This window comes from Struthio camelus, chromosome 2 (assembly GCF_040807025.1).
Source record: "Struthio camelus isolate bStrCam1 chromosome 2, bStrCam1.hap1, whole genome shotgun sequence".
Classification (NCBI taxonomy): domain Eukaryota; kingdom Metazoa; phylum Chordata; class Aves; order Struthioniformes; family Struthionidae; genus Struthio; species Struthio camelus.
Genome location: NC_090943.1, coordinates 106180856 through 106195712, shown reverse-complemented (window position 1 = coordinate 106195712; position 14857 = coordinate 106180856). Strand labels below are relative to the sequence as shown.

Below are 14857 nucleotides of genomic sequence, written 5' to 3'. Positions count from 1 at the left end.
GATACCATCACTGAAAGAAGAATATCCTCTTTCTCTTGAACATTATACTAATGCTGGTGAGTTTGGTGACACTTAGGAACACACACGGAGAAATCTTATTGCAGAGTGGAAGAATGTGGTGCTGCTAGCACCTTGAGTGTTTGAATAAAATGCATTACCATAAGCTTCCTACACATCTTCCTGCATATTACTAGAGCTTTCTCTCTTCTTGGGCCCTCCAAGAGATAAAAGTAATGACAATTCTTTCTTCCATTTTTTTTAACTTCAAGGAGCTATTCTCTGCAGCATCTATAGTATTGTGTGTCTGAGGCATCTGGTACAACATGGCCTTTCCCGTAGAGAATATTCCTGCTTCTATTCTATTATCATACAAAACAATGCTACTAATAAAGACCTATCCTAAAAAAAAAAAAAAACAGGACTCATAAAAGGAATACATGACACTTTCCATCACACTTCCAATTTGTAAGATGACATTTACCTAGGTTTACATCTAAATAAATAAATAAAGCCAAAGCTGCTGCTAGCATAAAGTTTTTGTATAGCACAGAATAACACAAAGGCAGATCCCATATACATCACTGGAGGGAAAGTGGTACGGTTCTCAGTTCATATGTATATGAATATATTTGTATATTCATCTGTAAATAAGTATGTCTTGCTTGGCTGCAACTGTTGCTGTAGGAAAGGGAATTATCAAGGGCAGATCTTCACTGTGCAAAGGATTTGCCACAGCTGCAGAATGTAGATAAGCAAAAAGTGTCTCTTAAGCACCTTTCTGTCAACCAGGACCCAGCTGGCTATGAATCAAAAAATACAGGGCAGGGCTACTCTGTTTTTACTGGCAGTTACTGAAAACTGTCACAGATAGTTCTCCTCAGACAGCAGAGTACCAACCCCATCTTTTCAAGGCCAGCCAGGTGCTGTTCTGCGCCGCATGGCTGGGCTGGAAAACTGTAAGAGATACAGGAGCATATGTGGGACTTAAGGAAACAGAACGTTCTGGAAACTCAGCAAGGTTTAGGCAAAATTTACTCCTAGTGTCAATCCCAATCAAAATCTGCCTTTCAAGGAGCATTCAACTCATGGTTCTAGGCTAAAGTGTCTGCAGTGAATTACTCTGAAATACAGCTGGCTGTCAAAGGATTAAGAATGCATTGAAGAAAAAAAATGCTATTCCTGATTTTTATCCAAGTGTTTCTCACAATGCTACAAAATAGCCCTGATTTTAAGGTGAGCAGAGCTTGCCAGAGAAAAGAATAGTATTGGTGGGATTGTGCCTAATAAAGAATAAGAAAGGGTGGTCGGCCATAAACACCTCTGTGAGAGGAAGAGATCTCCTTACAATGACAGCTCCTGTAGCACCTGCTGCTATGGTGCCTTCCTCACTGACTTCCACATAGGTCTTGTGGAAAACTTTTGACAGAAAGAGAGTTTTTGAAAATGACATTGCAGAGAGATCAGCTTTTGATTCAAGGAAAACATCAGTCATCCCCATCTCTTGTAAGAATAATCTGAGGTCAAAGCTGCCTTCAAGCTTGAATCGAGGTAGGTACACATCCACTGCTTCCTCAGACATGCATTCAGAAGAGGTCCACAGCACTAACTTTTCATAGGTCATTGCCCTTTCAATCTAAAAGATGAAAAAAGAGCTTAAAATAGGTGGAGAGCTTTGAAAAGTTACAATCTTTATCCAGCTCTAATTGATTGGTTGTCTAACCAGCTTTCACGTTAGTTAAACCATTGTGCAAGATATACCGCCTTACCTGTTCCAGCCCACTGGTAGATCCACCAGCCATGTCATCTGGCAGCAGGAGAATCATACTCAGTGACTTCTGAGCATAAGGGAGTTCAAGGATCTGAGCACCAATCTCCTCAATGTAGCCAAATTTAAACTTGCCTTTCTGATACATCATCTGTACAGGTTTGCTCTCATTCTGTTTAAAAGAAAGCGACATATTCAGCTAAGCAATACAGCTCTTATATTTAAACTTCAGATATAATGCTGGCAGTCAGGGTTTGCAGTGGTTATTATTGTTAGACTTAACTTTTTTTTTATTTTGTTGTTTTTATTTATTTTGTTATCTGTAGTGACACAAAACATCAGCTTTGCCATGCAGAAATAAAGGGGATAATACTTTATCTGCCTAAGCAGCCACACACCTCTTCCCCCAGCCACGCAAACTGAAGTATGCAACACCTCAAATCAAGCAAAGGATGAAGATTATGACCTCTTAGCTTCTCCTCTCCCCCTCTTCTACTCTAGTCAATAAATTCTCCATTGACATGCAAAGGTATAAGCAGCAATAACCAGAAAATCAGTTTAAAATGGTGTAAGGGATCACCTACATTTATTGTAATACAAAGCCAGTGTGAAGCATTCAAAGTAAACATAATAACAAGAAAATTAAAGCTATTTGGTCTAGCTCCTGTTGCCTTTCTTTTTCAAGCGATCTCCATCACTGAAGCTACTGGATATGAACACTACCACTGAAAAGGAGATGAGTCTGGGACGTTGCACAGGCCAGCCTATATTAAGGATGAAGCAAAATGTTCACGCTATTCAGGAGAATGTAAACTTTTGGTAAAAGGGGAAGCAGGGCTATTTCTTTTTCAGTTCCATCAGTTTTATGGAGAGCTGTTACAGGTGTTCTGCAATAGCTCATTTGGAAACAGAGCTTCTGACTTATTTAAGTGCTGCTTTCCTGTTTTCTCACACCTTTCACTGAGTCCATGGCCTGTCTTCAGATTAGGTCATGAGCTCCTCAGCCTCCTATGTTTGGCAGTAAGCATGTTTTAAAAGTCAGCTGTCATATATTTCTCTTTAAGCTTCCTCTTTCTTCACAGAAGAGAAAGTATTGTTGCCATTGGTGAGTGCCTCTTCTTACAAGATCCCAGCCTATAACAATAATTACTCAACAGATGGCATTTCAACATACCATCTTACTGTAGTTTCAAGAAAGTATGTGAAGTATATTCCCTCTCAGTTTTTCTTCTTGCTATCATATATCAGACAGACTGTTACGACTAGAAGCAATATACAGGTGAAGAGTATAATCGTAGTCAGGTTTTTTTAGGTATGCTCTTCTCATTCTTCTTACCCTGTCTTTTTTTGTGATGAGGTTGTTTAAAGGCTGTTTAAAGGCTCCAGTTTCATTACAGACTTAATTGACTTCTAAATCCATGAAAGAAGAACTTTTGTAGACGACACATTTTCAGAGAAATTCCTCCTAGTACTGGTTAGCACCTGAAGAAAAATACATGCAGCTTCTCTCTGTCTCCTAGTTTCTCCTACTGCAGCAGTGCATTGAATGTTCTCAGCTATAGAGCATTTTCAACTTCCATATTATGACAAAGATATATTAAAAGCCATAAATATAATTAACAAACGTGACCATTTCTTACTAGTCAATTTAACAACAATTTAACTTTCGTGGCCTTTTTCTTCCTTTGATAAATGAAGAACACCTTTTCCCATACAAAACTCTGCAACTTAAGATCAGACCTAAATTTGTATCTTTTTTTCTTTTGCTATGGAAGAGAGCTAATAGAATATTGGCACAACATATAGAAAGAAGACAAAACTGAATGAAATGAAAGCAAATGTTCTTGACTCCCTTTTTTGATAACATCTGTTAGACTTAAATGACACACAGAACACTTGGGAGAATGTGCTTGTTAAAGATTTAACTTTGTAACCACATTGACAACACCTTAGTGAAACAATGAAGGTGATAGCCTTATGGCAGCAAAAAAGGGCTAAAAATTAAATATATTTAAAACAAACTTTCAATCTTTCATATACTGTAAATAAACCAAAATGTCCTGAGGCTATACTCCAACACCAATACGTTTTCAGTCATCAACGCAAAATTCTGAGTGGTTGCAACTTACGAGTCCTGTGCATTTTTTCAGTAAAGACTACGCTTTTCTGTGAAAACCTTCTATCTTTATCCAGTAGGAGAGACAGGTTAACTTCCCAGTGCACCCACGTCTTGTTCACAGGGCAGGTGAAATCCCTGGACGTTGTGCCTCTGTGTTATGCTTGCTGCAATGCTCACAGTATGTACAATAAATAATGTTAAGATTTATAGAATGGAGATGTACCTGATTCAGTCTAAAATCTCTCTCTACTGTATTTTTTTCCTCAAACTTGTGTTCCCAAGATGCTTTGAAGTAGATTACATTCACCAGCACTAGCACTGCACGTGAATCGATCACACCAGGAGCAAAGAGTTCCTTGATTTTACCTGAAGGAAAATTTCAGAAAACACAAGTATATGTAAGCTGTTCTTAAGATTCAGGATTGAATCTCAATTACCTGTCTTTAAGCCTAGTTGGGGGAAACTTAGAAATCCAATTCTTTGTTTACTCAAAGGACAGGGACAACATAGGCAACCAAATGGCAAATTCCTCTACCCTGCTACCAGTCTGGCAACAGCCTGTTTTAGATGTGAAGGTGGCATTGCTGAACTAGCCAGCTCTGGCTATCAGTGATGATACATACGTGCTGAGTTACATTCACCACTGGGGATGGAGCCAGCACCGTTAATCACATCCTTCTGTTTACATGAGGGCAGCTTTCAGTTCACACTGAGCACAGTGGTTAACAGGCTGTGAAGGTTTTGACTTTTATCACAGAGACTGAAGCAGGAGTTAACAGGTCCACAGGCCTTGTGCAGGTGCTCAGAGCAACAATAGCTCCTAGCACTGTGAGAGATAGCTCTTGAATCCTGAGCCCTCTTGCTGGGAGCCAGCTGGGTCTAGCAGCTCTTTCCCACACCAGTCACAGGCTGCTCTGTTAGCACAAGCATAAATTTGGTCAGGAGATTAAAGTCTTTAAAGTATACAAGAATGAATGCTCAGAAAGGGGAACAAATGGTTGCTTTTTACATCCTGGAATTTTTTTTGTTGAAGCAGTGGGAGAAGGCAAAGATAGTCTGGCTATGGTTTTCTTTTGTTTTGTTTTACCTTGTGTCTCACTTCCAACCCAAGAGTTAATTTTTTCTCTGGCTGTTTCAACAGCATTTTGAAAGTCAGCTATTTGCAGCATTGCTCCATATAGTTCCTTAGCGCACATTAAATATTGCTGAAAATTAAAGTAAAGATTATGAATTAGTCTGTTCTGCAAAACAGTTATTCCCTTTCAGAGAAATCAGTCACTCAGAACTATTTTGGAAATGATGAGGGTCTTATTGGCTGCTTAAGGTAGAATTTGGCATTGGAAATATCAGCTATCAGAAGTTTGTTCAGAGTCTTTGAAGAAGAGCTAATTACTCTATTGCATAAGGAAAAAAGTAAATAAAAAGAAAGCTACGAGAAAGTCTTTCCATGGAGAGCGGCATACTTGAGGCGCAGATAAAAATAAAAAAATAGAGAAGATGCAAGATGTGTTGTTAAGTACCCAAATCATTCAACAGAAATAACTGACAGCAAAGTGAAGGTGTGACTGGGAAGATATACATGCTAGGTAGTTTAGAGACAGTTCTGGTATTCAATAAGAAAGGAGTAAGAAGTTCAGCTCCGAAGTCCTACACAGGAAACCATGTAATAGCTCATATGCTAAGCACGCTCTAAGCGTCCTACTGCCCCAGCCATACCATTTGCAAGCCCATAAGTAGCTTACAGGCAGCTTGAGTAGGTCAGTTTTGGTTGCAGTCGCACCTCTTGCTGAGTGTAGGCATATGCCAAAAGAGGAAAGTCTCCTGCTCTGTCTTTGCTCTATAACCATTGCTATCCACAGTGGTTTGTTTTTAAACAAATGAATTGAAAGCTGACAGCCCTGTCAGGGAGACAGAGCTACAGGAAGAATCCCGAATGCTCCAAAACATACATAAGGGGGCAACAGCGAGGCTTGCAGTTACAAGGGAGCTGGAGGTCACAGCCACAGCAGTTACCAGATATGACTGACTTACCCGCCGGAATTCGAATTGCTGTTGCACAAACAGACTGTTGGCCAAGCTTAAAATATATCTTTTGTCAAGGTTTTGTAGTTGTAGAAGCAGCTCATGGAACGCTTCATGGTGAGCTCCCCCATCCATGCAGCACTATGAATGTTACAAGCACAAAAATTATAAAGTTTCCTCCATATAGCTTTGATTGTTGGTTTGCATCCTAGTTCAATTACATTTACTGATTTTTATATCCAGCTAGTCTAAGCTTCGTAGCCTGATCCTCCTTCAGGCAAGGGCCAAGTCCCCCCCAAAGTTGCCACCAAAGCTTCTCATGCTTTTTACCAGGCATTTCCCAATGGATTACAGATGGACTCTGCGTGTGTGAGCATGACTCCCTCCAGTGGCAGGCTCCAGTGGTGTACAACTCTGGTTACCGATCTTGCAGGAGAGAAAAGGTTCCTCTACCACTCATTACAAGGACATACCAATGAGAAGGAAGGCTGTCTTGCCTGGCTTTGTTCCAGCTCAGTTTCTGAGGCTGTGCTCTCAGCAGCAGATCCAAGGCTCGTTCTTTCTGTAGCTTTTCTCAAGTGAAGCACCTGCAGTTGAAGATGTCAGAGTATAGCGACTGTAAATGGGATAAAAGACTTTTTCTTATTTAAAAAATTTGATACACTGTCCTGGAAAAATAGCCAAGATCTTTAAAAGGCATTTTCTCAGCTTCAGTCAGACTAAAAAGTCAAACTTGAAAATATTCATATATTCATGCCCAAGTATACATTTATACGTTAGGGAAACAAGAATTTAGGTTTAATCTGCCAAAACACTACTCTCCACTAACTCAAGATGCTTACATTTGATTTGTATTTTTATTGCTATTTGATTTGTATTTTTATTGCTACAGTTCATTTAAATTTCAAAATGAAAAGTTGCCTCAGGCAAAGAGAAATAAATGTTTTGCTTTGAAAACATGAAAGTTGGCCTTCGGCAATAATTCTTAATCTTTGATTCAGATCAGTAAATGGATCAAAACCACAGCGCTTTTAATGAAAATCAGTCCTTGTTTCTAATGTGCAAAAGCTGTGCTGAATAATTTCCAACAGCTTCTCCATAACAATAACTTTGCAGCACACAGAGTATTAATCTCTTCGTTGGCAAGACTGGATGCCCATCACTTTCCTAAACTACACAAGAGTGTCTGGGAATCTCCTAAGGAAGTCGAGGCTGAGAGTAACCCAGTAGTCAGACTGTGCATGTGGCAATGTTACGATATCATGAATGAAGAGCTACCAGCACTTAGCCAGACTCACTGTGAGTGAATCTTATATTTTTTATTTCCCTAATAGAAAAATTGTTTCTCATCTTTTTTTTCTGGAGAGCTCTAGGACAACATATAGTGCAGAAATTTAAAAAGGTTACGGACAGGAAGAATAAGGCTGAGAGGACAGAGTATGGGACTGCAATGACCATTTCATGTGTGAACACTCTCGATCTGCAATGACTGCGAAGGTTTCCCAGCTACTGACAAGAACCTATACCTTAGGATTATTGGTCTTTCACCATTCATGAGAACATTAAAAAAATCATAGAAAGAAGAACTTGGACTAGTGTGCAACACAGGCCTTCTTTTCAGAGAGGTGGCTTTCTGTACCCCTCCCTGTCCCTGGGGTCTCCAGGAGCTCCGCTTGAGGCATTTTGACACCGGAATGTCATAAGGTGATAAATGAGCTAACACTTCCTGCTATCCAGATGCAAGGATTTCAGGTTTCTGCAACTCTACCCACTACCTACCCATACTTACAGGATTCTCATACCAATCATAAGAGAAAAACCTAATTTTCATTTTGAAATAAAATCTGACAGTTTGGTAGCAAGCTGGGGGAATGCCAGAATGCCCTGCGTATCACCTGCCATCACTCAGCTCTTGCTTCACATTCTTGTGTCTGAATGGAGGCATGAGGCAACTCATGCAAGCAGATGGCAAGGATCATAATGCAGCAAGATAAGCTTTAAAGGCAGCACCTGTTTATGTATTCACGCCTGTTTCCTACGACACTCTTGCACGCATGTTGTGCTGTGTTGCTCATCACTTGCCTTTAAGGGAACAGCAAGCTATATGGAGACTTTTCCACATGTTTCATTGATACTTACTTTTTCTATCTGAGCAGCACTGTTGTGCCTTGCACCCAACTGGATGAGAGCCAGGGCAATAGAGATGCTCGTCGGAGAGAAGACGATATTCGTGCCTTCTGTGTTTTTGTTGCACTCTTTATAAAGGTCAAGGCAAAACTCAGTAATTGGTCTAGAAATGGAGGCCATTGTAAAGCTGGCAGCTGGCTGGGAGCAAAAGAGAAAGAATAAGAGATGTAATGCAGCTCTTTGCCTAGCGAAGTCACACTCAGATTGTCCCACAATTGGTTGCTAAATTACATAAATTTGATAAATTCTGAGAGTTTAAAGAAGCCAGCCTTGTGCACATATCCGTAGTGCCATGCTCCATGGCGGGAGCAAGGATGCAGTGGGGTGTGGAAAAGGGATCCACACTCACACCATATGTTGACTTCCTCAGAAAGGACTATTCTTTTGTCTTACCCTATAGTGTTTCTTAGTTCTTCTGTATGACAGCAGTCATGGTATTGAAATCGGACAACTGTGGATTAACATTTTCCTTCTCCAGACTGCATCAGGACATGGTGGTTTGACATTTACAATTATAACAAATCTCTCCTCTTACAACAATGTATAATTAGTCACAGGATAACAGAAACTATGCAGGCATATAACCATGTCTGGTAACCAGAGCCCTGGTTTGAGGGATTCAAACGATGGATTTATAAATTAAAATCACATTCAATTAAATGTTTTTATATATGAAAAAGGGTCCTTAACAGCTGTGGAAACGGTACTACAAATAGAAACACGAGCAGTTTGCAATATCCTTTTTCTCTCCCCCTGAGTCTTCCAGGAGCCACAGATTCAGGCAAGATAAACAACTCTATTTCCTAGCAAAGCAGTATCTCAATAGCCCTGGAAAGAAGGCTATAGGTTCCTATTTGGTGATATGACAGCAAGATCTGTGTTACTGTTTTTTTACCATACTAGACATATCGCAGTTTGATACCTTTTCCATGGGTCATTTAAGTTAAATCCACTCTGTTAAAGACTGGTGTGAGACCAAGTTCCAGTTTAGTTCCTGCAAGTAGGAAGCCATCTAAAGGAAAGTTTTTAGAAAGTCCTTACCTGTCCTTTAGGGGAGGGATTACAAAGCTGTTATGTGGATACCACTGGGAGCACATGAGCTTTTCGGAGTTGTTATACCAGGAAAAAAAAAAAAAAATCACTTTCTTTGTCAAAAAAATGGTATCTTGAACAGCACTCCAAAAAAATGCCAGAGAAGCAAAGCGCACACTTTTGCCTGCTTGCTGACATTGAGAAAAACAGCTCTGGCCTGCGTGCTGAAATGATAATTTATTTAGGGGTAAATACATAGCCACAGCATGGAGAGAAAGCCCCTATGTCTCCCGCAGCACAGATCTGGCTGGATCTCGCTTTCAGCCCTCATGATGATAAGCTTCAGCCAGTTCCACAGCAGACTCCAAGAGCTGCTGTCAGCTGAAAGGATGAGTGAGCGCACAGCCAGGTCCCCATTCACACCGACCGCAGAAAGCTGTGGCACAACGGGCAACCTTTCTCAGCCCCTGTGCAGCCCTGTAGCTACAGCCCACCAGGCAATGTTATGTGAGGAGTCTGTGTCACCAGAAGGCAATGAGTGGGGAGAGGCTGGTGGGATCCAGTGGATCAAAGCCATATCCCAGGACTTTACATCAGCACAGCCCTTGTATGGCTGGCCGGTGTCCAGCAGCCCTTTTGAGGGGTTTAGAGCCAGTGAGGAGCTGATGGCCTTCCTGGGAAGGAGGCTGCCTGGCGTTGGGGACCCCCATCCCCTCCCAGCCAACGTTTCCTGCTGCCCCTACTCTTGCGCTGAGGCCCTGGATCTTCTACCACAGTCATGGAGCCCTCCCCTCACAGAGAGCCTGCCCTTCACAGTGTTAGAAAAGGGAGCTAATTTAGCTCTAGCCCAGCTTAGCACTAGTGCCTAAAGTAGATGAAGCCTGCAGGCCGCAGGACTGAATTGTAAATGAGCTTGAGAGACATTGCTGAGGATGTGACTGCAAAACCAGCTAGAACCAGCCCTCAAAGATACAGCACACAATAGACAGTGGTAACGGTTAACCTTCGGATAAGATAAAGCACTATGAAGCAAGAACATAGCAACCGTCCCGGGACGTAGACGTGAACCAATCAAAAGGAAAGAGATCATCGACTCAGTAAAGAAGATTGAAAGAGACTGTCGCTAGCAGGCAGGGAAATTTGACTATAAAGAGTATAATTACTGCAAAATTTCTTTGTTTGGGGTCCCTCCCTGGAGGCACCCAGCTCGAGCTCTTACTTTGCTGTACTGTCATTTGAATAATAATAACAACCTAGGGTCAAATTATTTCCATAACACACAGATTTTTCTTTACTCCAAGAGCTACTCACAATGGCCTATGTTTTCCTCAAAGATGCAGAGCACACGCTGCCTCTCGCTCAGCCATGAGCCAGACGTGAACTTTGTGTTTGCAACTGAGAGCAGGCACCAGGAGACATTACTGTGGCATAGCCAGTTGCTGTGGCTCAGCTGAGATACAGCAATTGTCTGTGCGAACCGTCTTAGCCTGCAGCAAGTGTCTGATAATTAATGGAAATGAACTCAGCACATAAGAAAGGAGACTTAGGCTAAGTCAGATTACCCCAACGGCTTAGAAGAGATGAAGAGTCAAGTTGGCGAATTATAAAGTGCCACATGTGGTGAATGCAGATGTTTCCTGTCATTTGACTGGCTTGAAGGGCACAGCAATAATTGCTGCTTGATCATCTTTCTAGCTGGTGATCTGTGGAAAGAACTTGTGATGCTGAAAGAAAAAGTTGGCATTTGTTTCATACTGAAGCATTTGTTTTACCCTGAAGTTCAGAAATACTTCATAGGAAGACCTAACATAAATGAGCAAAACAAAGGAGAAATACTCAAAAGGTACTTTGAACAAGTGAATTAAAGATGAGTTATGTCTCATTAAATCTGAAAACAGCTGTTCTAGAATAATAGCTCTGTTGCTCATGTCCCTGTATGAAACACTATTTTCATTTTCCTTTTATTAATGCAATCATATTACCACAATAAAAAGACATTGCATTAAATAATCATTTTTCTTTTCTTCCACCTTCATTAAGATTTACAATTTTCCATAATCTTCTGAAAACAAAACTCAGCACCACTTTAGTGCTGAAGTTTCTATTGCTCCACTTTCACAGCTTTTGAAAAATCTAAAAGGGATCTACGAAGATTGTTTACTGTGAATGTAGGTCATGAGGCATATTGTAGGTGTGTCCAGATCTCAGAATGAGTCAAGGAGAAAAAAAGAGTTAAGAAACTTCCTCAGCAAGGAGCAGGCACCTCCACCTCACCCTGCAGGGATAGACCTGACTGCCAGGGATTGAGGGAGTGCCTAGGACCTGAAACAGGTTTTAAAAGGGAGTGTCTGGAGCACAGAGGTGCCATGCCTTTAGAAAAAGTAGCAGACTGTCCCGAGTGACATCCAGGTGCAAACGTTGCAGCTGCAGCATTGCAGCCGACTCTACGCCTTTGTGAGTGTGAGTGTGAGTGTGAACTAGTTAGAGGGCTGCCTTAGAAATCCAAAGCTACAGTGGAAGGAAGGGAGGTGTGTGCTGGAGGAGGAACCTTCTTACTGGAGAGAGAAAGAATTAGTAAACTTTCTTAATCTAACTTTGGAGGCCACAAATTTATAAACAATTCTGTATCATAAAGGTGTGTGCATAGTCTGTGTAAGCATTCATCAGGGAGAATTTTGCTGTTCCTTTGCAGGCAGTGGAGTTTGGAGAACACCTAGATGCTAGAGAACAAATTGAAATATTAGTTTTAAAAGATCTTGGAGTGGAAACAACAGCAAATAAGATCAAAAGAAGTGTTTATGAAATGTCATAGGGGCCATTCTGCACGAGCCAAAATATTTGCATAGAACATTAGCAATAGTGCTGAGCCAGTAAGAAGGGCTATGGCATTATAGCTGTTGAAGTGAGATGCATCATAGTTCCATAGCTTTTAACGCAGTCTGGTGGGTGGAAATTGCTGGTGCTGGTATATGTGCAAAGAGGAAGAATGTACCCAGGAAAAGAGCTTCCTTCAGAAGAAACCACATACCAGAAACCTTGTAAAGGTGGCAAACTTATTCCATGGCTCAGTGAAACAGGGAACATTCCTCTTCTATAACTCCTCAAGTTCAGTTGTCTCTTTACAGTTTGTTTTAGGCTAGAGGTAGACGAAATTAAGGCAAAAACTGTGCTCAAAGCTATCATAAACAATAGGAGTAATAGATTATATTAGACAGTCAACAGAAGGAGGTAGTAAATAATATGCAGATCCTAGGAGAGCTGTAGCCTTGTTTTTGAATGTGATTTTGTATTTAATAAAAGGTAACACAAGAAGAAACCTGTTTTCTCTGGTGCCTCATGATAATTCACATCATTGCATAAGTTTTATGTATTCAGTCTGCCTCCTATCAAGGTGCTTGAATACACCCTTATTCTCATAAGCAAAGGAAGAGGGAACTGACGACGACATATGCTATCCTAGAAAATGAGCACGTGAAAATACAGTTTCCTCACATGAAAAATCTATGATGGATTGAAGTGACTTTTTTATTTTTCATGGCTATTCATACAAAAAGACATTTTCAAATGTGTCTATGCTCATTTAGAATAAAAAGGGAAAATGGCACAAAGGCAAAACATAATTTCCCACAACACAGAAGTTCTCATCATTTCCATGTGATATAAAACATTTCCAAAGTAACATATTTTAAATTAAAATTAAAATAAGTTAAAAAGTAATATATTTTGGTACAAAATAATTTGTCAAGGGAAATGTTTTCAAATTTATTTTCCAAAAACCTTAGCCTCTCAGGATGCCACTTTTACGACGGAAAGGGCTTTTCTGGCTGCTTTTTACTTTCTGCAACAATGCCTTCATGATGTATCTTTTCCACTTCTTTCTTGGACAGTTATTCCTGCATAAATAGCCAGGGTTGCACGTTGGCCTGTTCTGGGCTGTACAGTGGCAAGTTACTTGTTATGCCTCTGTGTAGTTGTATAGGCTTCTTAGCAGGCTTTAAGCATTGCTGTCAAATCCAAGAGCTGACATGTTGATAGCAAAGACTAGCTTCCCCTTTAGCACAACAAAATCTGAAGTATGCTCCACCTTCTCTATTTCATATAGTCAGTGCTTATGAGCATAAACAATCCCAGCAGCAGGGATTGGGATACAGGGGAAAATCCCAAGTATCCAGTCAAAAAATTGCAAGCCCTCTCTCCGGTCTAGTGAACATTTCAAGGGTTTTTTTTTTTTTTTCCTCCACTGTGAAAACCCGTTAAAGGCAAATTAACCTGTTATTTCCCACTTTTTAGGTGACTTTGCCTGTGGCATCGCACCATCACTTAATGTGAAGCCCACTTCTACCAGAGTGGGTAGGGATGCTCTGAAACAGCCTACCCTTCAGCCCTTCTGGAGGCACAGGCAGAAAAGCATCGGCTTTCTGGTATAAGCCACAGAGCTGATCTGTCCTGTGACAAATAGAGCTTTTGATACGGGCAGAGAGGCCCTGGGGAAATTTCAGATTCAAAAGTCTGTGAAGTTTAGGCATGTATCTTTAGATTCATAGCTGTGGGCATGTGTTCCTAAATTCCCATCCAAGTCCCACTGAAGACCAGCTCGCTTTGTGGTAGTTCTTAAGTCATCTAATTTTTAAACGTGGTTTTTGCTGCCTGCAGCCCATAAAATATCTCTGGCCCATCTGTAAACATGATGTTTCCTCTACCAACATGGGGACTCCTTTAGATCTGTCCAAAAAAATTACGAGTTATTTTTGAAAAAAGAATTGTTTACCTTTTCGCCTGAAGAGGTTAAATGAGGAGTACGACAGCTGAACTCCGGAGCACGTTCTCAGGAATACCGTATTATAAAAACCTCCCACTCTCTTGTGGGACTGTTCAGCCTCTAAGAAACTGTTGATGATAGCATTACGTTGTAATTTAATGCAAATGCCATCAACATGTAGTTTCCTGCAGAAGACAGGGGGAAACCTATACCCAGCAATAAGCTAAGAGCATTGCTCCCAAAGCTGCCCAACAAGTTTGGCAGGCTAAGTCTACTGACAACATCTCCTGCTTGTAATGCCAAGTTACCCTTACTCGGAAAACTGGGCTTTAATCCTGAAGATCCATGCCTGTGCTGCTGTATGTCGTGCCATTTGCGCTTCGTGGAGTTTGGCCTGGACACACAGGTGTGCAGGGTTCATCCCAAGATTCAGAGAGGCCTTGTTTGAAACTGAGCTTACTTGCAGTGGTACAGGAAATAAATCGGAGCACTTGAGTTTTTACGTTGCCTATAGCCATTTCTTTCTCTTGAGTAAGGAGTCAGCTTTATTTGTACAGAAGGATTTTAACTACAGAGGGAAAAAATATTTCCTTGAACTATAACAGGAATCCCCAGCCAGGGGGTATTCTTTTATACCTTTGGAATTAACAATAAAAGGAGACCAAGGTAGCTGATGACATAGGCTAGGCCCCCAACATGCAGTGTGATAGAGGTAAAGAGTTGAGAAGCATGGAGATGCACCCACACAGTATTTCAAGTCCCTAATCAGCACTACTGAGCTCACGTGCAACCATGGGTTATTGTAGCTGAACTCAGTGGTCGAGACCTCTTGGACTGTATTTGGCTTTGCAGCCTTGAAAAATTTCTTTCTTTTCTTACCTTCTTCTTTCTTCCTGTTAAGCATAAAACTGGCTTTGGAGTCACGGGATGCTTGTGGTACTGTTCATGGTGAAGAGAGAAAGGAGGAAAAAGA

The 14857-nt window shown here is 41.0% G+C and overlaps 1 protein-coding gene across 2 annotated transcripts; it reads right to left on the bottom strand.

Moving 5' to 3' along the window:
• Positions 1–520: 520 nt before the first annotated feature.
• On the bottom strand, positions 521–14104 carry LOC104146135 (serpin B12). 2 transcript variants are annotated; one of them, XM_068932005.1, is made up of 8 exons: positions 13894–14104; positions 8046–8231; positions 6380–6493; positions 5916–6047; positions 4972–5089; positions 4108–4250; positions 1767–1937; positions 521–1633 (listed from the first exon to the last, which is right to left on the bottom strand). In XM_068932005.1, exons 2-8 carry the CDS (start codon positions 8211–8213, stop codon positions 1229–1231), a joined length of 1251 nt encoding a protein of 416 aa, XP_068788106.1. In that variant the 5' UTR covers positions 8214–8231; positions 13894–14104; the 3' UTR covers positions 521–1228. The 2 variants fall into 2 exon arrangements, with proteins under 2 accessions (XP_068788106.1, XP_009676348.1); XM_009678053.2 differs by having other exon boundaries at positions 8046–8227; positions 13894–14047.
• Positions 14105–14857: the final 753 nt, after the last annotated feature.